We start from the raw sequence: 27,738 nt of genomic DNA on the forward strand, positions 1-27,738 counted from the left end.
TACAATCAAAGAGCCCCTTGAACCCCACCAATGATAGAATTGCGCCAAACTTCCCACACGGAACCCCCATGACCAACAGAAAATACCGTGTTTTCTGATGGTCTTTGGCAACCCCTCTCACACTCCCTCATGACCCCCACAGAGGTCACGACCCCCTCTAGAGGAGGAGACTCTGATCCCCCCCGGATGCTAACATTGCTCCCTTTCCCTCTTCATAGGAGCAGCACCCTGCACTTCTCCTTCCTCAACCTGGACAAGCACCGCGAGTGGCTGGAGACGGTGCTGGAGTTCGCCCAGGACGCGGCCCCCATCCCCAACCAGTACGACAAGCACTTCCTGGAGCGGGACTACGCCGGCCACGTCCTGGCCCTCAACGGTCACAAGAAGTACTTCTGCCTCTTCAAGCCCCGCCGCGGGGAGGAAGTTGGCACTGGCGGCAGCGCCGAGCCCCGTCCCGGGGAGGAGGAGCAGCCTGACCGGGGCAAGGCGTCCTCTTCCTCCTCCAGCCCGCAGGCCAGGCTCGCCAAGCGGAAACTCAACCGACTTGCCTTGTGGATGGAGCGGCTCTTGGAGGGCTCCTTGCAGAGGTTCTACCTCCCTTCTTGGCCAGCGCTAGACTGAGGCATCCATCGGACGGATTTATCGTCGGGCCGACAAGCAAACTGATATTCGCTCTCGTCGCGTCCCAGTTTTCGTCCTTTTTAGACAGCTCTATCATCGTGCCGACGAGCAAACGGATACTCGCTCTCGTCGCGTCCCGGTTTTCATCCTTTTTAGACAGCTCTATTGTCGGGCCAACGAGGAAACAGATACTAGCTCTCGTTGCGTCCCAATTTTGGTCCTGTCGAAAAAGGGGCAGTAGCTTTTCAGAAAGCTCTATCGTCGGACCGATGAGGAAATGGATACTTGCTCTCGTTGCATCCCCATTTTCGTCCTTTTTAGACAGCTCTAACGTCGGACCGACGAGCAAACGGATACTCGCTCTCATCTCGTCCCGGTTTTCATCCTTTTTAGACAGCTCTATCGTCGGACCGACGGGCAAAAGGATACTCACTCTCGTCGCATCCCAATTTTGGTCCTGTCGAAAAAGAGGCGGTAGCTTTTTAGACAGCTCTATCGTCGGACCGACGAGCAAACGGATACTCGCTCTCATCACGTCCTGGTTTTCGTCCTTTTTAGGCAGCTTTATCATTGGGCCGACGAACAAACGGATATTCGCTCTCGTCTCGTCCCGGTTTTCATCCTTTTTAGACAGCTGTATCGTCGGACCGACGGGCAAAAGGATACTCGCTCTCGTTGCATCCCAATTTTGGTCCTGTCGAAAATGGGGCGGTAGAGCTTTTCAGACAGCTCTATCGTCGGACCGACAAGCAAACGGATACTCGCTCTCGTCTTGTCCCGGTTTTTGTCCTTTTTAGACAGCTCTATCGTTGGACCGACGGGCAAAAGGATACTTGCTCTTGTTGCATCCCAATTTTCGTCCTGTCCGAAAAGGGGTCGTAGCTTTTTAGACAGCTCTATTGTCAGACTGATGAGCAAACGGATACTCGCTCTCGTCGCATCCCGGTCTTCGTCCTTTTTAGACAGCTCTATCGTCGGACCGACGGGCAAACGGATACTCGCTCTTGTCGCATCCCGGTTTTCATCCTTTTTAGACAGCTCTGTCGTCGGACCGATGAGTAAACGGATCTCCGCTCTCGTCACCTCCTGCCATCTTCGTGTCGTCGTTTTCTGGGGTGTTTTTCTCACCCTCGCTGCTACCGCAGAACAATTTTGCGTGGATTTTAGTTTCGTCCTCTTTTCTTCTGTCTTGGTTCTGTTTGACTCGGAGTTTGGGCGTCTCTTCCCTCGCATGAAAACCAACCCATTTCTCGAGACGGCTTAATATAAGAGATGTTTCTCCGCTTTAGCGAAGGGCCTCCTTCGGTGGATTGTGAGGCCACAATCCCTCCCACGAATGCAATAAATCCACATTTTTGGGGAAACCCAAGCCAGCGAAACTCTCCATTAAGATGTGTGCGTCCTTTACTTCTATTTTGGAGCCATACAAAGCTGCTACGAGCCAATCAAAAGAAGAGGAAAAACTTTTTTAAAATTACCCTTCTTAACCTCCGCCCAGAAACTGCCTGTTACGGATCTTGGAGGCGATGACGAGCCAAAATGCGTGATTTTCCTCCTGCCGAATATTTTTCCCATCCGAATGTAAGCCTTTTTTTTTTTTAGGAAGATGTTTAGAAAACTGCGAGGCTGCCTTATTGCTGTTGATCCTGCCATTCCCTATAATCAATATAATACACGGTTTGTTTGTTTGTTTTCTACTTAAACTGTGCAGATGAAATCAGTGGTTTCAGGTTCATGCAAACCTTGGGTTGTTGGTGATCAAACGTTGCCTTGGAGAGGCTAGATTTCTACATGCGAGGACTTCTGGTTTAACCATAGAGTACGAAATCGTCCATTTCCCCCTTTTTTTCAATTCTCTTGATTTTTTTGGAAACTCCCTTGAGAGGCTAGATTTCTCCTTGCGGGGACTTCGAGTTCAAACGATTCCACTGAGCTTGATTCAAGCTTCGGAAGGATTCGCGTCCATTTTTTCTTTTTTCCAATTCTCTTGATTTTTTTGGAAATGGTCCCTTGAGAGGCTAGATTTCTCCTTGCGGGGACTTCGAGCTTAAACGATTCCACTGAGCTTGATTCAAGCTTCGGAAGGATTTGAGTCCATTTTCCCTTTTTTTCAAGTCTCTTGATTCTTTGGAAACACTCCCTTGAGAGGCTAGATTTCTCCTTGCGGGGAATTCGAGCTTAAACGATTCCACTTTGATTCAAGCTTTGGAAGGATTTTCGTCCATTTCCCCTTTTTTCCCATTCTCTTGATTCTTTGAAAACAGTCCCTTGAGAGGCTAGATTTCTCCTTGCGGGGACTTAAACGATTCCACTGAGCTTGAATCTGCTTCAGAAAGATTTCCGATTTCGGAGTCGTCTGCCTTCAGTACGTGGACGAATTATGTCTGACTGTGCACTGCCGCGTCCAAATCAGGGTGAAATCCCCAGTCGTTTTGAGGGCATTTCGTAGATCCAGAAATATGCAGATGACGCATCTCTCTATGTGTGAATGTACGTATGTTTGTGCCACAATGGCTAGGTGAAGTGGCCTTCTGTGATATCACTAGGGTGTCCATTACTCAATGGAGTGGCCCTCTGTGATGTCACTGGGAAAGAAAGGTGACCTGTGTAGGAGAGGAAGGGAGGAAGGAGAGATACGTTGTTCTGGAGACTGAAGTAGAGCTGGAGAAGGGAGAAAGTACACCCCGATGACACCTGAGCCAGACTAGGTCTATTATATCATATTATATATCATGTCCACATGTGTACCTGGCAATGCTTCCCTATATTCTCCCTTCTCCAGCTCCGAGAAGGCTTGCTTTCTCCTTTGTTCAGATCTAAGAATTTTTACTTTCTACTGTTCTAAGCTTTATCTTTCCCAGGTCTAAGAAGGCTTTCTCCCTTCTCCAGCTCTGAGAATGCTTACTTTCTCCTCTAACTCTGAGGCTTACTTTCTCCCTTCTCCACCTCCGAGAAGTCTTGCTTTCTCCTTACGTCAGGTCTAAAAATTCTTACTTTCTCCTGCTCTAAGAAGGCTTACCTTTCCCAGGTAAGAAGGCTTTCTCCCTTCTCTAGCTCTGAGAAGGCTTACTTTCTTCCTTCTCTAAAGCTTATTTTTCCCTTCTCCAGCTCTGAGAAGGCTTGCTTTCTACCTTCTTCAGGTCTAAGAATTCTTGCTTTCTCCTGCTCTAAGAAGGTTTACCTTTCCCAGGTCTAAGAAGGCTTACTTTCTCCCTTCTCCAGTTCTGAGAAGACTTATTTTCTCTAGCTCTGAGAACGCTTACTTTCTCCTCTAATTCTGAGGCTTACTTTCTCCCTTCCCCAGCTCTGGGAGGCCTTGCTTTCTCCCTTCTCCGGGTCTAAGAAGGCTTACTTTCTCCCTTCTCCAGCTCTGAGTAGACTTATTTTCTCCAGCTTTGAGAAAGCTTACTTTCTCCTCTAACTCTGAGGCTTACTTTCTCCTTTCTCCAGCTCTGAGAAGCCTTGCTTTCTCCCTTCTCCAGGTCTAAGAAGGCTTACTTTCTCCCTTCTCCAGCTCTGAGTAGACTTATTTTCTCCAGCTCTGAGAAGGCTTACTTTCTCCTCTAACTCTGAGGCTTACTTTCTCCTTTCTCCAGCTCTGGGAGGCCTTGCTTTCTCCCTTCTCCGGGTCTAAGAAGGCTTACTTTCTCCCTTCTCCAGTTCTGAAAAGGCTTGATTTCTCCCTTCTCCAGCTCTGAGACTTGCCTTACACTGTGTTCATGGCAACACCCATTCTTTGCTCTCCTTCCTTCCTCTCAGACACTCTGCTTTTCTTTCCCAGTGACATCCCAGAGGGCCACTTCACCTAGCTACAGCCTTTCTGGTACAAACACATACATCCATATGTCAACTCGTATATGTATAGATAATAAGATATGTATCTATACATTCTCATACTTCGTAGGGTTGTCACCGTAGCAGTCAAAGCAGAACCTTGGGAGTTGTAGTCCCGCTGAGTAATAATAGTAAGGATTGCAAGCTCTGAATGAACACTGTACAATAGATAATGCATTTAGATCTATCATTGAAAGATATGCAACGATGATAAAGGTTCGTTTGAATGCGTATACATTTCGGCCAAAGGCAACCAGACCCGTATACATTTATGGTTATGCCCTTTGGTACTCGCAACGTCCCTCTGATCCTCTGGTCGGTTTCGAAAGAGCGCCGGATATTTTGCACTTTTTGATACTCGGTTTGGGGGGAATAAATAATTTATTGGACAAAACTATTTTATTTTGCATTTGTAAACAAGCACTGATTTTAGGTTTTTGCTTTTTTTTTGGTTTCACTTTGAAGGCGTGCGGATTGTCAAGAAAAGGAAAAATAAACTTATGTGAACGCGTGACTGAACTGTGTTGTTTGTAAGAAAATATATTGTCATAGATTCGTCTTGGGGGGAATGTTTTGTTTCTTGCGAGTGGTGAGTCTTTGGTCGGCTTCTCAGCAATGCTTTCAGGTCATTCTTTCCAACGTTTGGCATCGTTTTCAGCGGTGGAGACCTGGGTTCGAATCCCTGCTCAGCCTCAGAGGGAAGCAAGCTTTTTCCAAGCAAACTTTACTGAGAAAGCCTCGCAATAGCTTTCCCGTCATTCAGAAAAAAAGCTCAAACGAGGACACAAAGCAAAGGAACTGAAGTCTAATTCGAGCCTGGATCCATGAACTTCTTTCCCCAAATCACTTCTGCCTGGGATAGACCTTTACGCTGACTTCACTTGTGGAAGAGAGCAGAGCATTTCAAAGAGAAGGTTGGCTCCAAGAAGGGCCGTGTTCCCTGTTGAAGAAAAGATTGGAAAATTATTAGCACATATATACGGGTATTATCTTTGTGGGGAATCCCACAAAGAGTTTATGTGGAGGAGGGAGACAGTACAATAGGTGTCTATTAGGGTTGGTTGATCAAGAAAAAATTTGGTTCTAAACTCGCTTCGTTTCTAGGGGGCACCAGCGTTTCGAATTTCAGAGGCCTTCCGAAATGTATGATTTTAAAATTTTGAAATTTCCAAAATTTTGTTAATTACGAATCGTTTCATTTGTTTCGTTAATGGAAGGTGCCCTTCCCTCCCTCCAGAACCATTAATATCTCACAGTTTCCCTTCCATCCCTGGCGGCAGAAGGGAGAGGTGGGTGTGGCCAAGCACAGAGCTTCTCGGGGGCCTCACCCCCAGCCACCTCCAAGCAAGGAGCCCTGTGCTTGGCTACTCCCAGCTCTCCCTTGGACAGCTGGCCAGGGAGGAGAAGAAAGGTGACGGATTTTAAAAGTGTTGGTTTTTAAATCCCTCACCTTTCAAGCTAGTACCTGCCACATACCAGTACTGCCACCTGTTGAGGAGTTACAAAGGTGGAGGCATTACTTTTCATTCAACCCTCGTAATTATAGAAGTGTGTGATAATGTGAGTTTTGGGAAGTTTTGGGGACTTTGCTTAAGTCACATTGACCTACTGTCTACGCAGGGTTCCATACTTCTCACTTTAACAACACAACGGTTCAATGCTAAGGCTTCACACCAAAATGGAACTGTAGAGGAGAGTCTACTGAACAAGCCAGTACCTGCCGCATACCAGTACTGTTACGAAGGTGGAGGCATTACTTTTCAATCAACCCTCGTAATTATAGAAGTGTGTGACAATGAGTTTTTTGGAAGTTTTGGAGACTTGGGTCCCAAGTATATGCTGCTCGGCCTCTAGTCTGTGACGTGGACCTCACAACGATGTCGGAGTCGGAAAACGGGAAACTGCCAAAATCGTGCCTCGTAATTATTGCAACGACAGCAAAAGGAAGATTTGGAGACAACTGTGAAGTTTGCGGAGAGGTGGCAAATAATATATATTTTCCTGTCGTAGTCCCTGTGAATCGTACATTTGGTATTCTCTGCGCCTGCGCAGTGCAGCTTTCGGAACCTTCTAGAACATAGAATAACATTTCAAAGCCCACCTGGCCCCGCCCATCTCCCTCGAGTATATATGGCCTATGGGCGGGGCCAGCCGACAGTTCTCTTTTCCGCGCTCCTGTCAGCAGCTTGAGAACCTTTCTCCTCTGCGAGCTCTCTGATTTTGATTCTTTGGCTTTGACTGGACTCTTTTGACTGAGGTATTTGGACTACGATTTCTGGACTTGTTATTACTCTATTCACGGTTTGACCCGGACTCACCCGACGATTCCGCCCATCTCCAACGTTGACCCGGCCTGCCTGACCACGTCCCTGCCCGCCGCCATGTCGACCTCCTCTTTTAAGAGATGCTCTAAGTGCCCTAATACATCACCTGAAGCGTCATAGACGGGAGCCACTTCAACCAGGTCCCCTCCCACGATGTTGAGCCCTCGGCAGCCGTGCAGGATCTCCAGAGCCTGTGTGAAAGCACGAGAAGGTGAAAAGAAGGGGTGAATTGGGTTCTCCAGCCTGTGCTCAGCCCTTGTAGGGCTTTGATACGGCCTGCAGAGGTATAACGACGCAGCCGAGTAGTAGAGAAGATTTTAAATTTGATTTTATCAGACAGGGAAATATAGATAAAACAATCCCAACGCTGTTCAGCCAAATTATAACCTCCACTACAGACTAGCTCACCAAAATATAGAAGAACCAACTGTAAATTTACAAGTTAGGAACTGGGAACCACTGGAACTGAGACTTAAAATGATTCTTCAAAAGGTATCTGCTGCCACCATATTAATAATAAAAAGGCTGAGGTATTATTGAGAGTTTGTTCACACTCTGTGTCACAATAGTTTTCTTAGAAGCAGCTGAAAACTGACTGGAATATTGCTTTGACCACAAAGGTATTCACACTGAGGCTGGTATAAGTTGATAAAAATAATAAGAATGTTTATTGAACAGGCTTGAATAATTCAGATACAAATGCTTAATGGTTTCAGTAAAATACTGGTAGGTATAAAAAGCTTGTGGTTGCGTTTGAGTAAAGATCTTAAAAACTTCTGGGTTACAAATCTTAAAAGTTCCAACACAGAAAATTACTTCAGGAAATGAATATCTGAAAGTAACTCCCAAAAATCCCTCTTAGGAATCTAGCCAAAATCCTGAACTAGCCTTCCTTTGGAAATGAACAGACCACTAACGGGGTGCTGCTCCACAATTCTAAAGTCAATTCCAATTTTCACAGAAAAAAAATGTTCAAAACTTTTTGAAACTTCCGAGACTTCCAAATCCTTTCATTAATGGTTTGAAAGTGTTATTTCCTGTTTCATTGGGTGGTCTTTACTTTGAAAGTAGTTGTTTTACTCCAGAAGTGGGGGAAAGCATTTTGTGGCTTCTTACCTGCGCCGGGGTGAGTCCCGCAATCTCCGGGGTCCCCGTTCCTGGAGCATAAGCCGGGTCGATGCCGTCGATGTCGAAGCTGATGTAGAGGGGCTTGCGACCCATCTGGTCCCGCACTTCTGCCATCAGCGGAGCCAGAGACTTCCCCCAGCAGTCCTCCGCAAGCACCACCCGGAAGCCCTGCCAAGAGGGAAGGAATAGAAGAAGAGGAAGAAGGAGGAGGAGAAGGAGGAAGAAGAGGAGGCGGAAGAGGAGGAGGAGGAGGAAGAAAAAAAGGAGGGGAGGAGGAGGAAGAAGAAGCGGAGGAAAAAGAAGAGGGGGAGGGAGAGGAAGAAGAAGAGGAGGAGGAGGAAAAAGGAGGAGGAGGAAGAGAAGGAGAAGAATTTTACTTTTCACCTGCCTCTCCTCATGCCTCGAGGCAGGTTACAGGACAAATAAAATACATAAACATAGCAAAAACACTACAAATACACGCACTAAAACATACCTCCATAAAAGTTACATACCAAAAATGTATCTCCCCAAAATACCATCATGCTCTGGTCAGCACTGGAAGAAGAGGAGGAGGAGGAGGAGGAAAAAGAGGAGGAGGAAGAAGAAGAAGAGGAGGAGGAGAAAAATGAGGAGGAAGAGGAAGAAGAGGAGGAGGAAGAAGAAGAGGAAGAGGAGGAGAAAAATAAGAAGGAGGAGGAGGAAGAAGAGGGGGAGGAAGAAGAGGAGGAGGAAGAAGAAGAGGAGGAGGAGGAAAAAGAGGAGGAGGAGGAGGAGAAAAATAAGGGAGGAGGAGGAAGGAGGAGGAGGAGGGGAGGGGAGGAAGAAGAGGAGGAGGAGAAAAAGGAGGAAGAGAAAAATGAGGAGGAGGAAGAAGAGAAGAGGAGAAAAAGGAGGAGGAAGATGAAGAAGAAGAAGAGGAGGAGAAGAAGAGGAAGAGGAGGAAGAAGAAGAAGAGGAGGAGAAGAAGAGGAAGAAGAGGAGGAGGAAGAAGTGGAGGAGGAAGAAGAGGAGGAGGAGGAGAAAAAGGAGGAGGAGGAGAAAGAGGAGGAGGAGGAAGAAGAAGAGGAGGAGGAGGAAGAAGAAGAGGAGGAAGAAGAAGAAAAGGAGGAGAAAGAGGAGAAAGAGGAAGATGAAGAAGAAGAGGAGGAGGAGGAGAAAAATAAGAAGAAGGAGGAGAAGAAGAAGAGGAAGAGGAAGAGGTTTATTTTTGTACCCTGCCTCTGCCTCCATCTCCCCAGAGGGACTCAGGGTGGCGTAATAATAATAATAATAATAATAATAATAATAATAATAATAATAATATAATCATAACAACACTTTATTTATATTCCGCCTTCTCACCCCGAAGGGGACTCAGGGTGGATCACAGAACACATATACGGCAATGCCGCTTTGTATAGACAATACACAGAACAGAAAGGAGGTGCCACGGAAGGTTGGGCTCGAGTCCAGGGAGTGCTGTTGCTCTATCCTGATTGACGTAGAGCCCTCAGGATTTCCTCCTTCCTTTTGGTCGCCCAGCATTTTCTGATCATCTTCCTTTATGGCGTTGTAAAACACCTCCCCTGCTTTGTAGCAGTACCTAATTTCTCTAATCACAGCTAAAGCTGTTTTCGAATTGCTTAGGTAAACAATGAGCTAGGCTGACTGTTGGCAGCTAACGCCAAGCCGGAGCTTCGAACTTGCAACCTTTTGGTTGATAGATCTAGAATTGCTGATGATTTACCAGCTGTGCTAAACCGCCGGCTTACGTGGGACCAAGCCCAAAGCAAAATACAATTAAAAGCAAAACAATAACGAATTAAAACAAGATAATATTTAAAATACTTCTTAAAGACTCGTCACAACGACAAAGGGCATCTTCATATGATAAAAGAAAATGAAATGAAAATAGGGAAAGGGAAGAAAGGAAAAAATAAAATGAAGGAAAAGGGGAAGAGCTTAAAGAGAAAACGGGATGGAAAGAACGGAAGGAAAAGGAAAAGAATATAAAGCAAAGGAAGGGAAGGGAGGGGTTGGTAAAGGAAAGGAAAGAAAGACAAAAGGAAAGAAGGGAAAGGAAAAATAAAATAAAGGAAAGGGGAAGGACATAGATAAAAGAAAGGGATGGAAAGAAAGGAAGCGAAGGAAAAAGAAAAGAATGTAAAGAGAAACGGAAGGGAAGGGAGGGGCTGATAAGGGAAAGGAAAGGAAGACAAAAGGAAAGAAGGGAAAGGAAAAATAAAATTGGAAAAAGAACTTAAAGAAATGGGAAGAGAAAGGAAAAATAAAATAAAGGAAAAGAGGAAGAACAAAGTAAGAAAAGAAAGGGACGGAAAGAAAGAAAGTGAAGGAAAAGAATGTAAAGAGAAAGAAAGGGGAAGAAGGGGTTGGTAAGGGAAAGGAAAAGAAAGAAGGGAAAGGAAAAATAAAATAAGGGAAAAGAACGCAATGTAAGATAAAAGTAAAGAAATGGGAAGAGAAAGGAAAGGAAAAATAATATAAAGGAAAAGGGGAAGAACAAAGTAAGGAAAGAAAGAAAGTGAAGGAAAAGAATGTAAAGTAAAGAGAAAGGAAAGGAGGGGTTGGTAATGGAAAGGAAAGAAGGGAAAGGAAAAATAAAATAAGGGAAAAGAACGTAATGTAAGATAAAACTAAAGAAATGGGAAGAGAAAGGAAAGGAAAAATAAAATAAAGGAAAAGGGGAAGAACTGAGATAAAAGAGATGGAAAGAAAGTGAAGGAAAAGGAAAAGAATGTAAAGTAAAGAGAAAGGAAGGGAAGGGAGGGGTTGGTAAGGGAAAGGAAACAACAGGAAAATAAAAGAACGGAAGACAAAAGGAAATAAGGGAAAGGAAAAATAAAATAAGGGAAAAGAACGTAAAGTAAGATAAAAGTGAAAAAAGGGAAGAGAAAGGAAAGGGAAAATTAAATAAAGGAAAAGGGGGAAAACTTAAGAAAAAAGGGACAGAAAGAAAAAATAAAGGAAACGAAAAAGAATGTAAAGTAAAGAGAAAGGAAAGGAAGGGAGGGGTTGGTAGAGGAAAGGAAAGCAAAAGGAAAGAAGGGAAAGGAAAAATGAAATAAGGAAAAAGTACTTAAAGAAATGAGAAGAGAAAGGAAAGGAAAAATAAAATAGAGGAAAAGAGGAAGAACAAAGTAAGAAAAGAAAATAAAGGGGCGGAAAGAAAGAAAGTGAAGGAAAAGGAAAAGAATGTAAAGAGAAAGGAAGGGAAGGGAGGAGTTGGTAAGGGAAAGGAAAGGAAAGCAAACGGAAAGAAGGGAAAGGAAAAATAAAATAAGGGAAAAGAACGTAAAGTAAGATAAAAGTAAAAAAATGGGAAGAGAAAGGATAGGAAAACTAATATCAAGGAAAAGGGGAATAACTTAAAGTAAGGAAAGAAAGAAAGTGAAGGAAAAGGAAAAGAATGTAAAGTAAAGAGAAAGGAAAGGAGGGGTTGGTAATGGAAAGGAAAGGAAAAGAAAGGAAAGGAAGACAAAAGGAAATAAGGGAAAAGAAAAATAAAATAAGGGAAAAGAACTTAAAGAAATGGGAAGAGAAAGGAAAGGAAAAAGAAAAGAAAAGAGGAAGAACTTAAAGTAAGAAAAGAAAGGGACGGAAAGAAAGAAAGTGAAGGAAAAGGAAAGGAATGTAAAGTAAAGAGAAAGGAAGTGAAGGGAGGGGTTGGTAAGGAAAAGGAAACAAAAGGAAAAGAAAAGAACAGAAGACAAAAGGAAATAAGGGAAAGGAAAAATAAAATAAGGGAAAAGAACGTAAAGTAAGATAAAAGTAAAAAAGGGAAGAGAAAGGAAAGGGAAAATAAAATAAAGGAAACGGGGAAAACTTAAGAAAAAAAGGAAGGAAAGAAAGAAAGAAAATGAAGGAAAGGGAAAAGAATGTAAAGTAAAAAAGGAAGGGAAGGGAGGAGTTGGTAAGGGAAAGGAAAGGAAGACAAAAGGAAAGAAGGGAAAGGAAAAATAAAATAAGGGAAAAGAACGTAAAGTAAGATAAAAGTAAAGAAATGGGAAGAGAAAGGAAAGGAAAAATAATATCAAGGAAAAGGGGAATAACTTAAAGTAAGGAAAGAAAGAAAGTGAAGAGAAAGGAAAAGAATATAAAGTAAAGAGAAAGGAAAGGAGGGGTTGGTAATGGAAAGGAAAGGAAAAGAAAGGAAAGAAGGGAAAGGAAAAATAAAATAAGGAAAAAGTACTTAAAGAAATGGGAAGAGAAAGGAAAGGAAAAATAATATAAAGGAAAAGGGGAATAACTTAAAGTAAGGAAAGAAAGAAAGTAAAGGAAAAGGAAAAGAATGTAAAGAGAAAGGAAGGGGAAGAAGGGGTTGGTAAGGGAAAGGAAAAGAAAGAAGGGAAAGGAAAAATAAAATAAGGGAAAAGAACGTAAAGTAAGATAAAAGAAATGGGAAGACAAAGGAAAGGAAAAATAAAATAAAGGAAAAAGGGAAGAACCAAGTAAGAAAAGAAAAGAAAGGGGTGGAAAGAAAGAAAGTGAAGGAAAAGGAAAAGAATGTAAAGAGAAAGGAAGGGAAGGGCGGTTTGGTAAGGGAAAGGAAAGGAAGACAAAAGGAAAGAAGGGAAAGGAAAAATAAAAGAAGGGAAAAGAACGTAAAGTAAGATAAAAGAAATGGGAAGACAAAGGAAAGGAAAAATAAAGGAAAAGGGGAAGAACAAAGTAAGGAAAGAAAGTGAAGGAAAAGAATGTAAAGAGAAAGGAAAGGAGGGGTTGGTAATGGAAAGGAAAGAAGGGAAAAGAAAAATAAAATAAGGAAAAAGTACTTAAAGAAATGGGAAGAGAAAGGAAAAATAATATAAAGGAAAAGGGAGGAACAAAGTAAGGAAAGAAAGGGACGGAAAGAAAGAAAGTGAAGGAAAAGGAAAAGAATGTAAAGAGAAAGGATGGGAAAGGAGGGGTTGGTAAGGGAAAGGAAACAAAAGGAAAAGAAAGGAAAGGAAGACAAAAGGAAAGAAGGGAAAGGAAAAATAAAATAAGGAAAAAGTACTTAAAGAAATAGGAGAAAGGAAAGGAAAAGAAGAGAAAGGAAAGGAAAAATAATATAAAGGAAAAGGGAAAGAACAAAGTAAGGAAAGAAAGGAAGTGAAGGAAAAGAATGTAAAGTAAAGAGAAAGAAAGGGGAAAGGGTTGGTAAGGGAAAGGAAAGAAAAAGAAAGGAAAGGAAGACAAAAGGAAAGAAGGGAAAGGAAAGGAAAATAAAATGAAAGAAGGGAAAGGAAAAATAAAGGAAAGGGGGAAGAACTGAGATAAAAGAAAGGGATGGAAAGAAAGGAAGTGAAGGAAAAGAATGTAAAGTAAAGAGAAAGGAAGGGAAGGGCGGGTTGGTAAAGGAAAGGAAAGGAAGACAAAAGGAAAGAAGGGAAAGGAACAATAAAATAAGGGGAAAGAACGTAAAGTAAGATAAAAGTAAAAAAAGGGAAGGGAAAGGAAAGGAAAAATAATATAAAGGAAAAGGGGAAGAACAAAGTAAGTAAGGAAAGAAAGAAAGTGAAGGAAAAGGAAAAGAATGTAAAGAGAAAGGAAGGGAAGGGTTGGTAATGGAAAGGAAAGAAGGGAAAGGAAAAATAAAATAAGGAAAAAGTACTTAAAGAAATGGGAAGAGAAAGGAAAGGAAAAATAAAAAGACCCCCGCATGAGCCCTCAGGGGGTTGCGACCCCCAGGTTGAGAAACACTGCTAGAAAGACTACTGCTGGTGTGTTCTAAGCAAGGTAGTTCTACTCTGAGGTGTGTGCAGAATACGGCCATACAGTAGGGCTGTGCAACCACGGAAAAATTTGTTTCTAAACTCGATTCGTTTTTAAAAGAATTCCGAAATTTTTCTTTAAAAAAGTTCAAAATTTACGAAATTTCGGAAATTACGAAACAATTACGAAACAATTACGAATCGATTCGTTAATGGCGGACGCAACCGCGCAATACGCTAAAAAAACCCCCAAATGGGACAGGCGGAACTTCTGAAGCTTCCCTCTCCCTCTGTTCTTGACTGTTGGTGTGATAATTATATTTTTTTATCACTGATAAAACAAACAACAACTATAAAACTTGCACCAGACATGCGGAAATAATAACGAAACGATTTCGAAACAATTACGAAACAATTACGAAACAATTACGAATCGATTCGTTAATGGCGGACGCAACCGCGCAATACGCTAAAAAAACCCCCAAATGGGACAGGCGGAACTTCTGAAGCTTCCCTCTCCCTCTGTTCTTGACTGTTGGTGTGATAATTATATTTTTTTATCACTGATAAAACAAACAACAACTATAAAACTTGCACCAGACATGCGGAAATAATAACGAAACGATTTCGAAACAATTACGAAACAATTACGAAACAAATTGAAAAATTCGTTTCGTTTTTTAGTTGCTCCTGAATGGTTCAATATCGCTTCGTTATCAAAAAAAAATAACGAATTACTAAATTAACGAACGAAACCACCCAGCCCTACCATACAGCCCAGAAACCATGCAATAACACCCCAGCTATTCCGTCCGTGAAAGCCTTCGATAATACATGGGATTTAAGGTAGAGGAAAATACAAGAGCGGAATCACGGGAATGCAAAGCTCACACGACCTGCTCCCGGCAGAACTTGTAGGGGTCGGGGGAGTAGGAGGAGCCCCGGATGCCGATCTGAATGACCCGTTGGCAGTCCAGGAGTCCCTCGTCGACGCAGCGCCGGAAGGGCGTCCCGTGGTAGAGCTTCTCTCCGAGGGCCTGGTCGCCGGTGTCGGTGTGGGCGTCCACGTGCACCAGACCCACAGGGCCGTACCTGGGATGCGAAGGAGAGCACTTGGAGGGGAGACGCACGGCACGTGGCCAACAGCCCCCTTTGAAAGGATCATCAAAACGAGTATACAGTGTTCCCTCACTTATCGCGAGTGTTGCATTCCAGGACCACCCGCGATAAGTGAAATTGTCTCCTTCTCTACTTTTCTTTCTTTCCTTCTCTCCCTCCTCTCCTTCCTTCCTTCTCTACCCTTCTTTCCTTCCTTCTCTCCTTCTCTGCCTCCTAGCCTTCTTTCTTTCCTTCCCTCTTTCTCTCCCTCCTTCCCTCTCTACCCTTCTTTCTTTCCCCTCCTTCATTCCCTCTTTCTCTCCCTCCTCTCCTTCCTTCTCTACACTTCTTTCCTTCCTTCTCCTTCCCTCCTTCTTTCTCTTCTTCTCTCCCTCCTTCTCTATCCTTCTTTCCTTCCTTCTCTCCTTCCCTCCTTCTTTCCCTCTTTCTCTCCCTCCTTCTCTCCTTCCTTCCTTCTCTACCCTTCTTTCCTTCCTTCTCTCCTTCTCTCCCTCCTAGCCTTCTTTCTTTCCTTCCCTCTTTCTCTCCCTCCTTCCCTCTCTACCCTTCTTTCTTTCCCCTCCTTCATTCCCTCTTTCTCTCCCTCCTCTCCTTCCTTCTCTACACTTCTTTCCTTCCTTCTCTCCTTCCCTCCTTCTTTCTCTTCTTCTCTCCCTCCTTCTCTATCCTTCTTTCCTTCCTTCTCTCCTTCCCTCCTTCTTTCCCTCTTTCTCTCCCTCCTTCTCTCCTTCCTTCCTTCTCTACCCTTCTTTCCTTCCTTCTCTCCTTCTCTGCCTCCTAGCCTTCTTTCTTTCCTTCCCTCTTTCTCTCCCTCCTTCCCTCTCTACCCTTCTTTCTTTCCCCTCCTTCATTCCCTCTTTCTCTCCCTCCTCTCCTTCCTTCTCTACACTTCTTTCCTTCCTTCTCTCCTTCCCTCCTTCTTTCTCTTCTTTTCTCCCTCCTTCTCTATCCTTCTTTCCTTCCTTCTCTCCTTCCCTCCTTCTTTCCCTCTTTCTCTCCCTCCTTCTCTCCTTCCTTCCTTCTCTACCCTTCTTTCTTTCCCCTCCTTCTTCCTTCCTTCTCTACCTTTCTTTCCTTCCTTCTCTTCTTCCCTCCTTCTTTCTCTTTCTCTCCCTCCTTCCTTCTCTACCCTTCTTTCTTTCCCCTCCTTCTCTCCTTCCTTCCTTCCTTCCTTCTCTACCCTTCTTTCCTTCCTTCTCTCCTTCCCTCCTTCTTTCTCTCTTTCCCTCCCTCCTTCCTTCTTTACCCTCCTTTCTTTCCCCTCCTTCTTTCCCTCTTTCTCTCCCTCCTTCCTTCTCTACCCTTCTTTCTTTCCCCTCCTTCTCTCCTTCCTTCCTTCCTTCCTTCTCTACCCTTCTTTCCTTCCTTCTCTCCTTCCCTCCTTCTTTCTCTCTTTCCCTCCCTCCTTCCTTCTTTACCCTCCTTTCTTTCCCCTCCTTCTTTCCCTCTTTCTCTCCCTCCTTCCTTCTCTACCCTTCTTTCTTTCCCCTCCTTCTTTCCCTTTCTCTCCCTCCTTCTCTCCTTCCTTCTCTCCTTCCCTCCTTTCCCTCTTTCTCTCCTTCTCTACTTATTTCCTTCCTTCTCTACTCTTCTTTCTTTCCTTCTTTTTCTCACCTCCTTCTTTCTTTCCTTCCTTCCCCCTTTTTGTGTTTTGTGTGTGTGTATATATGTGTGTGTTTGCATATATATGTGGTTTTGCGAATGCATTGTAATGTAATCTTTGTTTTTTTGGCTTTTCAAGTGCCTTCTGTTGTGTTTTTCAGAGTTTTCACGAGTGATGGTCACTCGTTGGCCTGAGAGGTGTCTTGGGTCCAAATTTGGTGTCAATTTGTCCAGTGGTTTTTGAGTTATGCTAATCCCACAAACGAACATTACCTTTTTGTTTATATAGATAAGTAAAAAGCATCTAAGTAAAAAGCACTTTAAAGGAATAGGTAAATCCAATTAGGTAAGAAGGTAAGCATGAACATTGTAATGCATTTTCTTTCTCTTTTTTTGGCCTTTTAAGTCTCTTCCGCTGTGTTTTTCAGTGTGTTTATGAGTGATGGTCACTCGTTGGCCTGAGAGGTGTATTGTGTTCAAATTTAGTGTCAATTCATCCAGTGGTTTTTGAGTCCTGTTAATCCCACAAACGACCATGACATTTTTGTTTATATAGATATGTAAAAAGCATCTAAGTAAATATAATGTTAGAAATATAATGGACTGGTTGCTTTGACACGACAAATAAATAAACAAATAAAAATCTAAGTAAAAAGCACTTTAAAGGAATAGGTAAATCCTATTAGGTAAGAAGATAAGTATGAACATTGTAATGTATTTTCTTTTTGTGGCTTTTTAAGTCCCTTCCGCTGTGTTTTTCAGTATTTTTATTAGTGATGGTCACTCGTTGGCCTGAGAGGTGTCTTGTGTCCAAATTTGGTCTCAATTCCCCCAGTGGTTTTTGAGTTCTGTCAATCCCACAAACGAACATGACATTTTTATTTATATAGATAAGTAAAAAGCAACTAAGTAAAAAGCACTTTAAAGGAATAGGTAAATCCAATTAGGTAAGAAGATAAGTATGAAAATTGTAATTTAATTTTTTTTTTGGCTTTTTAAGTCCCTTCCGCTGTGTTTTTCCACAGTCAGGCACTACTAAAATATTTCCAAACAACCGCAACCACATTAACGAGAACCTACTTTTCCGCCACCGCCTGCAGGATCGGGTAGGTGATTGTGTGGTCTCCTCCTGCGGGGAAAATAAGAGGGTCCAAATGGATAGCCAAACGAGGTCCCGAACCTTCCTTCCAGGCTTCCCGTGCCTTCCCCAACCCAGGGTCCCCCAAAGGTCATCCAGTCTGACCCATATCAACGAGGGCACATTCCAAACCCTCCTGACAGATGGCCATCCAACCTCTTTAACAGTGGACCCCATTGGGCACCATGTTCCAGACTCATGGCAAAAACTAACCAGCCTGAGCCCTACTCCTAGCCCTAACCCCTAACTCTAACCTGAACCCTAGCCCTAACCCGAGCCCTACCCCTATCCCTAACCCTAACCTGAAACCTACCCCTAGCCCTAACCCGAGCTCGAGCCCTAACCCTAACCTGAGCCCTAGCCCTAACCCGAGCCTAAGCCCTAGACTGAGCCCTACCCCTAACCCAAGCCCTACCCCTCACCTTAACCTGAGCCCAAGCCCTAGCCCTAACTCGAACCTGAGCCCTACTCCTAACCCTAACCTGAGCCCTAGCCCTAACCCGAGCCTAAGCCCTAGACCGAGCCCTACCCCTAACCCGAGTCCTAACCCTAACCTGAGCCCAAGCCCTAGCCCTAACTCGAACCTGAGCCCTACCCCTAACCCTAACACAAACCCTACCCCTAGCCCTAACCTGAGCCCGAGCCCTAGCTCTAACCCGAGCCCTACCCCTAACCTTAACCCTATACTTTACCCAGCGCCAGAGGCACGCAGCCCCCGGCCACGATCCTTCGGAAGGCCTCCCGGATCCGCTTGCAGCTGTCCGCAAGGTTGTACAAGTTGACGCTGACGTCTCCAATGTCAGCAACACGGAGGGAATGGTACGGATCTGCGCCGGTACTCGGGTTGAACCGCCGCACCATCCCGGATTCGGCCCGCATCTCCCGCGGACCGAACCTGGAAACGGGAATTGCACTATGTAGCAGCTGTGATCGTGTTACCCATGTTTATTATTGTTATGTGTCAGACCCATATAATTGGAAAGGTACCCCCAAAGGGCATCCAGTCTAACCCCCTTCTGCTAGACAGGAACAGAGGCGGCCCTAGGTAATTTTCAACAGTAAGCAAACAGTATTTTGGCACTCCCCCAACCAATCATATGTTCTGTTAGTCGTGGAGTTCTGTGTGCCATATTTGGTTCAATTCCACCATTGGTGGAGTTCAGAATGCTCTTTGATTGTAGGTGAACTATACATCCCAGTAACTACAACTCGCATATGTCAAGGTCTATTTTCCCCCAAGAGCACCTCAAGAGCACCCCTGGCAACATCAACTCTACCGCGACTGCTTACTTTGCGTAATGGCTTCGCCGCCCCTGGGGATGCAAGCCAATTCCATCATTGGTGGAGTTCAGAATGTTCTTTGATTGTAGGTGAACTATACATCCCAGTAACTACAACTCGCCTATGTCAAGGTCTATTTTCCCCCAAAGAGCGCCTCAAGAGCACCCCTGGGCAACGTCAACTCTACCGCGAAGGCTTACTTTGCGTAATGGGTTCGCCGCCCCTGGACAGGAAGATATAATTACTGTTATATTATTGTTATTATTGTTATTTGTTAGGCCCATATAATTGGAAAGGTACCCCCAAAGGGCATCCAGTCCCTCCCCCTTTTACAAGACAGGAAGATATAATTACTTCTATATTATTGTTGTTGTTGTTGTTGTTGTTGTTGTTGTTGTTGTTATTATTATTGTATTTGTTAGATGCATATAATTGGAAAGGTACCCCCAAAATTCTCATAAGAGTTGTAAAGGGACCCCCTGGGGCCATCCAGTCTCACCCCCTTCTTTCTTCCAGAGAGGAAAATAAAATTGCTATTTTATTATTATCCATATTATTACTATTATTATTATTATTATTATTCTCATTGAGTTGGACGGGATCCCCAAAGGACATCCAGTCCAACCATTTTCTGCCAGGCAGGAAGATAGAATTGCTACTAGATTATTGTCCATTATATTATTATTATTGATTATTTATTATTATCATATATTATAATAATTATTATTACTATTCTTATAGAGTTTTAAAGGGACCCCAGGGGCCATCCAGTCTCACCTCCTTCTTTCAGAGGAGAAGATAATATTGCTATTTTATTATTATCCTTATTATTACTATTATTATTATTGTCCATTATATTATTAATAATTATTTATTATTATGATATATTATAATAATAATTATTACTATTCTTATAGAGTTGGAAGGGATCCCCAAAGGACATCCAGTCCAACCCTTTTCTGCCAGGCAGAAAGATATGATTGATTAGCATTATTATCCATATGAGAAGACACAATCTAAGCCCTTCCAACAGATGGCTGTCCAGCCTTGAATCATAGACCCCTAGAGTTGGGAAGGGACCCCAAAGGGCCATCCAGTCCAGCCCCTCCCTGCCACCCCATTCAATCCCTCCCAAATGATGGCCATTAGGTTTTGTGCACGCATTCAATTTGGTCGGTTCAGCTAATCCGGCTTGTTCGACTGTCCGTAACGGCAAGGGCTCAGCCTCCAGGAAACATTAAACCTGGACTCTTCTACAGACCAAAGGGAAAGGATCGCAGAAAGAGTGGTATGCTTTTAATCCAGGTCTTAATGAAGAGTATGAGGACAAACGACGCCTAAAAAGACAAGAAGGGAGCCCCACTTCAGCTAATCCGGCTGGTTCGGCTGTCCGTAACGGCAAGGGCTCAGCCTCCAGGAAACATTAAACCCAGACTCCTCTACAGACTGAAGGAAAATGATCGCAGAAAGAGTGGTTATGCTTTTAATCCAGGTCTTAATGAAGAGTATAAGGACAAACAACACCTAAAACGACAAGAAGGGGAGCCCCACTTCAGCTAATCCGGCTGGCTCGGCTGTCCATAACGGCAAGGGCTCAGCCTCCAGGAAACATTAAACCCGGACTCCGCTACAGACCGAAGGGAAAGGATCGCAGAGAGAGTGGTATGCTTTTAATCCAGGTCTTAATGAAGAGTATAAGGACAAACAATGCCTAAAACGACAAATAGGGAAGCCCCACTTCAGCTAATCCGGCTGGTTCGGCTGTCCGTAACGGCAAGGGCTCAGCCTCCAGGAAACATTAAACCCGGACTCCGCTACAGACCAAAGGGAAAGGATCGCAGAGAGAGTGATTATGCTTTTAATCCAGGTCTTAATGAAGAGTATAAGGACAAACAACGCCTAAAACGACAAGAAGGGGAGCCCCACTTCAGCTAATTCGGCTGGTTCGGTTGTCCGTAACGGCAAGGGTTCAGCCTCCAGGAAACATTAAACCCGGACTCCGCTACAGACCGAAGGGAAAGGATCGCAGAGAGAGTGATATGTTTTTAATCCATGTCTTAATGAAGAGTATAAGGACAAACGACGCCTAAAACGATAAGAAGGGGAGCCCACCCCCACAACAGAAAACAAATATTTTGGTTTCCCGGACCGAAAACGGATTTCTGTCCTCCCGAATTTGGAAGTCTGCTAAAAAACGGATCAGGATTCCCACCAAAATCCAAGACACTGAAATGGATCTCGGTTTTACCCACTTTACACAATCCTAATTACTCAAACGCACCTTGCTCCGGGCCGGTTGGAGGTCCCAGTGTCCAGCGGGACCCCGACGAAGGCAGCATCCAGACCGTCAGCCGAACTCTGGACGGGGAGCTTGAACATGGAGCAGACTCCGACGGGCCTGGCCTGCGTCTCTGCACTGGGAGGCACGTTGAAGCCGCTCTTTGAGATGAAGCGGCGGAGGCTTCCAGAGAAGGAGCGAGACCTGGTGGTCCGGAGTCCGGCGAGGTCGCATTTTCTGGGGAAGGGATGCCGCCAAAGGGCCCCTCGCCCCCAGGAAAGCAAACCCTGCATCCCCGCAATGCGTTTGAACTCAACGGAGCTGCTTGTTGGCAGCTTTACAAAGCAAATCAAAGGAGTCCTGCCCATGGGTTCAAAGGTTGGCGGGGAAAGGCCGTTGGGCACGGGCTGCGGAGGAGGAGGAGGAGGCACTACTAGGTTTATTAATTTTTAATTGCTTGTATTGTTGTGTTCAGGCTCGGCCTCATGTGAGCTGCACCGAGTCCCTTGGGGAGATGGTAGCGAGGTACAAATAGTGTGTTACTATTATTATTACTATTATTTATTACTTGGAGTTTAATAAGTCTATCGAGCTACCTATCAATCATCCTATCTATCTATCTATCTATCTATCTATCTTCCTATCTACCTACTTACCTATCTATTTTCCAAGCTATCTATTTATTTTCCTATCTATCTATCTATCTATCTGTCTATCTATCTCTATCTATCTCTCTATCTACTCACCCATCTACCCACCCACCCATCTATCCACCCATCCATCCATCTCTCTCTCTATCTCTCCCTCTCTCTCTATCTCTCTCTCTATCTATCTATCTATCTATCTATCTATCTATCTATCTATCTATCTATCTTCCAATCTACCTACTTACCTATGTATCTATTTTCCAAGCTATCTATTTTCCTATCTATCTATCTATCTATCTATCTAGCCTATCCTATCTGTCTTCCTATCTATGTTCCTATCCTATAGCTATCTACTTATCCTATAGATAGGTAGATAAGATATCCATCTTCCTATCTATCTATCTATCTATCTATCTATCTATCTATCTATCTCTATCCTATATTCCTATCTACCTACTTACCTGTCTATGTATCTATTTTCCAAGCTATCTATCTATCTATCTATCTATCTATCTATCTATCTATCATCTTCCTAACTAGCTATTTATCTTATATATCCATTTTCCTATCTGTCTGTCTGTCTATCTATCATCTATCTATCTCTGTATCTCTCTCTCTCTCTATCTATCTATCTATCCATCCATCCATTCTCTGGCATCATCTATCTATCTCTGTATCTCTGTATCTCTCTATCTATCTATCTATCTATCTATCTATCTATCTACCTACTTACCTATGTATCTATTTTCCTATCTACCTATCTATTCCTTTCCATCTACCTACTTACCTATCTTTCTTCCTTTCTTCCTATCTATCTTCCTATCTACCTACTTACCTATGTATCTGTTTTCCAAACTCTCTCTCTTCCTAACTAGCTATTTATCTTATATATCCATCTTCCTATCTATCTTCCCTTTCATCCATCTATCTATCTATCTATCTATCTATCTATCTATCTATCTATCTATCTATCTTATCTACCTACTTACCTACCTATGTATCTATCTTCCTATCTATCTATCTTCCTATCTATCTTCCTATCTATCTTCCTATCTATCTATCTATCTATCTATCTATCTATCTATCTATCTATCTATCTATCTTCCTATCTATCTTCCTATCTATCTATCTATCTATCTATCTACCTACCTACCTACCTACCTACCTACCTATCTTCCTAACTACCTATTTATCTTATATATCCATTTTCCTATCTATCTATATCTCTATCTATCCATCTATCTTCCTATGTACATACCCATCTTCCTATCTATCTATCTATCTATCTATCTTCTTATCTACCTACTTACCTACCTATCTATGTATCTATTTTCCTATCTATCTATCTATCTATCTATCTATCTATCTATCCATCTACCTACTTACCTATCTTCCTATCTATCTTTCTATCTTTCTATCTTTCTATCTATCTATCTATCTATCTATCTATCTATCTATCTTCCTATCTATCTTCCTATCTATCTATCTATCTATCTATCTATCTATCTATCTATCTATCCTATCTTCCTATCTACCTACTTACCTACCTGTGTATCTATTTTCCCAGCTATCTATCTATCTATCTATCTATCTATCTATCTATCTATCTATCTATCTATCTATCTTCCTATCTATCTATCTATCTATCTATCTATCTATCTATCTATCTATCTATCTTCCTATCTATCTTCCTATCTATCTTCCTATCTATCTTCCTATCTATCTATCTATCTATCTATCTATCTATCTATCTATCTATCTATCTTCCTATCTATCTTCCTATCTATCTATCTTCCTATCTATCTTCCTATCTATCTATCTATCTATCTATCTATCTATCTATCTATCTATCTACCTACCTACCTTCCTAACTACCTATTTATCTTATATATCCATTTTCCTATCTATCTATATCTCTATCTATCCATCTATCTTCCTATGTACATACCCATCTTCCTATCTATCTATCTATCTATCTATCTATCTATCTATCTATCTTCTTATCTACCTACTTACCTACCTATGTATCTATTTTCCTATCTATCTATCTATCTATCTATCTATCTATCCATCTACCTACTTACCTATCTATCTCCCTATCTATCTTCCTATCTATCTTCCTATCTATCTATCTATCTATCTATCTATCTATCTATCTATCTATCCTATCTTCCTATCTACCTACTTAGCTACCTGTGTATCTATTTTCCCAGCTATCTATCTATCTATCTATCTATCTATCTATCTATCTATCTATCTATCTCTTAAGGGCTGGACTGGATGGTCCTTGGGTGTGTGTGTGTGTATGTGTGTATGGAGCCCATCAAAAGGCATCTAGAAGTCTTAATAGACCATGAACACAAGCCAAGAGTTTCATGCAGCAGCAAAAACAGCCAACGCGATCCTAGGCTGCATCCATAGGAATAGTGTGTCTGGGGAAGTCATTATATTATATAGTCCACTGAAAGCAATCTAGGACTCATAATACGCCGTGAATGGAGAAATAATGATGATGATGATGATGATGATGATGATGTATGAGCTGAGAGTGTGATGGTGCAGCGAAGAAGGCCAATGCCATTCTAATTTGCATCCATAGGAATATATGGTGTCTATGTATGTATATATGTATGTATATATGTATGTATAGTCACAGTCCCACTCTGTTTGTGCTTTGGTCTAAGCTTTTCACCTGGAAAAAAACTTTTCCCCAAGTTTCTGGGCTTAGAAAGAAAAAGGAAGCCTTCCCAGCATTTCACCAACTCTTTATTGCACTTATTCATTAACGCTCCCAAATTATTATTATTATTATTATTATTATTATTATTATTATTATTTTATATCTATTATTATTATTATTATTTAATATATTATTATATATTAAATATCCGCCAATCAAAAAATTTTCGCTCAAAGTCAGCCGAGAAGGCGAAAGATTAACAAGTCCACTCTGGATATAACAGCCTTTTTGTCGATTCTCTCGCAGAATAATAAGCATAACGTTGTGCCAGATCGCTTCGAATCAGATTGGTTTTCAAGTTAAGTCAAGGGAATATAAATAGGAAAATAAATAGAGGAAAACACATAGCGGAAAACGGGAAAAATAGGAAAAGTAGGGGGAAAACAGGAGGAAAATGGAAAATATATGGGTAATACAGAGGGGAAAAACATAGAGAAAATGGGAAATACATAGGGAGAAACAAAACTTTCAAAATTTCACTCTAAAGTCCTGGTGGTGAAAATTTCAGAACTCTAACAAAACTTTTGAAATATCATTATAAAGTCCTGGTGGTGAAAATTTCAGAACTCTAACAAAACTCTCAAAATTTCACTATAAAGTCCTGGTGGTGAAAATTTCAGAACTCACTCTCAAAATTTCACTATAAAGTCCTGGTGGTGAAAATTTCAGAATTCTAACAAAACTTTCGAAATTTCATTATAAAGTCCTGGTGGTGAAAATTTCAGAATTCTAACAAAACTTTCGAAATTTCATTATAAAGTCCTGGTGGTGAAAATTTCAGAACTCTAACAAAACTCTCAAAATTTCACTATAAAGTCCTGGTGGTGAAAATTTCAGAACTCACTCTCAAAATTTCACTATAAAGTCCTGGTGGTGAAAATTTCAGAATTCTAACAAAACTTTCGAAATTTCATTATAAAGTCCTGGTGGTGAAAATTTCAGAACTCTAACAAAACTCTCAAAATTTCACTATAAAGTCCTGGTGGTGAAAATTTCAGAACTCACTCTCAAAATTTCACTATAAAGTCCTGGTGGCAAAAATTTCAGAACTCACTCTCACTCTCAAAATTTCACTATAAAGTCCTGGTGGCGAAAATTTCAGAACTGGTGGCGAAAATTTCAGAACTCTTAACAAAACTCTCAAAATTTCACTAAAAAGTCCTGGTGGTGAAACTTTCAAAACTCTAACAAAACTTTCGAAATTTCACTATAAAGTAAAACTCTCAAAATTTCATTATAAAGTCCTGGTGGTGAAAATTTCAGAACTCTAACTTTCACTATAAAGTTCTTGTGGTGAAAATTTCAGAACTCTAACAAAACTCTCAAAATTTTGAAAGTTTTGTTAAGAGTTCTGAATTTTTTTGTTAAGAGTTCTGAAATTTTCACCACCAGGACTTTATAGTGAAATTTTGAAAGTTTTGTTAGAGTTCTGAAACTCTAACAAAACTTTCGAAATTTAATTATAAAGTTCTGGTGGCGAAAATTTTAGAACTCTAACAAAAAAAAATTCAGAACTCTTAACAAAACTTTCAAAATTTCATTATAAACTCCTGGTGGTGAAAATTTCAGAACTCTAACAAAACTCTCAAAATTTCATTATTGATTATTTCTACGACAGAACCAATTAGTAACTGCGATTTATAATGAAATTTTGAAAGGTTTGTTAGAGTTCTGGAATTTTCACCACCAAAACTTTATCAACTCTGGAGAAACCAAACACCAGCACCCCCTAGTTTTCACCACCAGAGTTTTAGTTTTGTAAGTGCTTGAGAAGCATGCCTTCTAGGAACACGTTACACGTGCTCCTCTTTGCCTCCTTGCGCCGGGACCTCCCTCCGCCCTCTTTGCACCTCCGAGACCCCCACATATTTGGGCCGAGACTGCTTTAACGAAGCCGGGTGTCTTTTTACTGGGGTTCCCTCCAGGCGTGGAGCAGGGCGGCTGCCTCGCAGAGCTCGGCGCAGTCCAGCCGGGAGAGGAAGCAGGCCTGCAGGCGGGACTCGACGCCCGCCCTCCCCGCCAGGCGGTCCTGCAGCAGCGCGGCGGCCGAGTGGCGGAGCAGCCAGCCCACCATGGCCCCCAGGCCACAGCCCGGCCCCCCCTCCAGCAGCTCCCGGCCCCAGAGGCTCAAGTGCAGGACGTTGGCTGCCATCCGGGCCCCCAGCCGCTGCAAAGAGAGGAAAAGGACGCTGTTAGGCCTTGGACGGACAGTTATTTGCAGAACTTGGGTGGCCATCTGTCAGGAGGGCTCCTTTATGGCAGAAGGGGGGTGGACTGGAGGGCCTTTGGGGTCTATCCATCCCATCCATCCATCTATCTATCTCTTATGGGTTGGACTAGATGCTTGGGGGGGGGGGCTTCTGACTCTAGGATGCCATCTCCCTCCCTATCTATCTATCTATCTATCTCTTAAGGATTGGACTAAATGGCCTTGGGGGTCCCTTCCGACTCTAGGATGCCATCTAGCTATCTCTTAAGGGTTGGATTAGATGGCCTTTTGGGGGGCCCCTTCTGACTCTAGGATGCCATCTCCCACTCTATCTTTCTATCTATCTATCTGTCTCTCTATCTCTTAAGGGTTGGACTGGATGGCCCTTGGGGGTCCCTTCTGACTCTAGGATGCCATCTCCCTCTCTATCTATCCATCCCATCTATCCATCCCATCTATCTATCTATCTATCTATCTGTCAATCTATCTCTCTGTTATGGGTTGGACTAGATGGCCTTTGGAGGCCCCCTTCCAACTCCTATCTATCTATCTATCTCTTAAGGGTTGGACTGGAGGGCCTTTGGGGGCCCCTTCCAACTCTAGGATGCCATCTCCCTCTCTATCTATCTTGCTATCCATCCCATATCTATCTCTATCTCTCTATCTCTCTATCTCTCATATCTTTCTATCTCTTCTGGGTTGGACTAGATGGCCTTTAGGGGGCCCCTTCTGAGTCTAGGATGCCATCTCCCTATCTATCTATCTCTCTATCTATCTCTTATGGGTTGGACTGGATGGCCTTTAGGGGCCCCTTCCAATTTTAGGATGCCTTCTCCCTCTCTCTCTCTATCTATCTATCTATCTATCTCTTATGGGGTTGGACTGGATGGCCCTTGGGGCACCTTCCAATTTTAGGATGCCTTCTCCCTCTCTCTCTCTCTCTTGCTATCTATCTATCTATCTATCTCTTATGGGGTTGGACTGGATGGCCCTTGGGGACCCTTCCGAATCTAGGATGCCATCTCGCTATCCCCCCCTCTCTCTATCTCTTATGGGTTGGACTAGATGGCCTTTGGGGGTCCCTTCCGAATCTAGGATGCCATCTCACTATCCTCTCTCTAGCTATCTATCCATCCCATTTA

General features: G+C 42.7%; 3 protein-coding genes across 3 annotated transcripts in view; 1 reads left to right on the forward strand and 2 right to left on the reverse strand.

The window, feature by feature from the left end:
* The window catches only part of DNAJC16 (DnaJ heat shock protein family (Hsp40) member C16), a 36,685-nt gene extending 31,716 nt beyond the window's left edge, over positions 1-4,969 (forward strand). The window contains exon 15 of the mRNA XM_067472877.1: positions 219-4,969. Within this exon, the coding sequence (XP_067328978.1) occupies positions 219-621 (403 nt within the window). The 3' untranslated portion in view covers positions 622-4,969. The remainder of the gene's footprint in view (positions 1-218) is intronic.
* Positions 4,890-21,422, reverse strand: AGMAT (agmatinase (putative)). The gene is made up of 7 exons (XM_060758719.2): positions 21,004-21,422; positions 18,134-18,336; positions 17,384-17,432; positions 14,479-14,674; positions 7,896-8,075; positions 6,886-6,970; positions 4,890-5,395 (listed from the first exon to the last, which is right to left on the reverse strand). Exons 1-7 carry the CDS (start codon positions 21,366-21,368, stop codon positions 5,322-5,324), a joined length of 1,152 nt encoding a protein of 383 aa, XP_060614702.2. The 5' UTR covers positions 21,369-21,422; the 3' UTR covers positions 4,890-5,321.
* A 4,849-nt stretch (positions 21,423-26,271) lies between these two features.
* The window catches only part of PINK1 (PTEN induced kinase 1), a 15,991-nt gene continuing 14,524 nt past the window's right edge, over positions 26,272-27,738 (reverse strand). Inside the window, exon 8 of the mRNA XM_067472902.1 lies at positions 26,272-26,623. Coding sequence (XP_067329003.1) covers positions 26,294-26,623 — 330 coding nt within the window. The 3' untranslated portion in view covers positions 26,272-26,293. The remainder of the gene's footprint in view (positions 26,624-27,738) is intronic.

This window comes from Anolis sagrei, chromosome 13 (assembly GCF_037176765.1).
Source record: "Anolis sagrei isolate rAnoSag1 chromosome 13, rAnoSag1.mat, whole genome shotgun sequence".
In the NCBI taxonomy this organism is placed as follows: Eukaryota; Metazoa; Chordata; class Lepidosauria; order Squamata; family Dactyloidae; genus Anolis; species Anolis sagrei.

Bases quoted from the DNA above. Each gene is read 5' to 3' on its own strand.
- AGMAT (XM_060758719.2), bottom strand. From the start codon at position 21,368: ATGGGCAGGACTCCTTTGATTTGCTTTGTAAAGCTGCCAACAAGCAGC. The intron at 14,675-17,383 runs GTAGGTTCTCGT...TTCGCATCCCAG, and splicing joins CTGCAGGCGGTGGCGGAAAA to GTACGGCCCTGTGGGTCTGG. The intron at 8,076-14,478 runs GTCGTGTGAGCT...CCCTCTTGGCAG, and splicing joins ACAAGTTCTGCCGGGAGCAG to GGCTTCCGGGTGGTGCTTGC.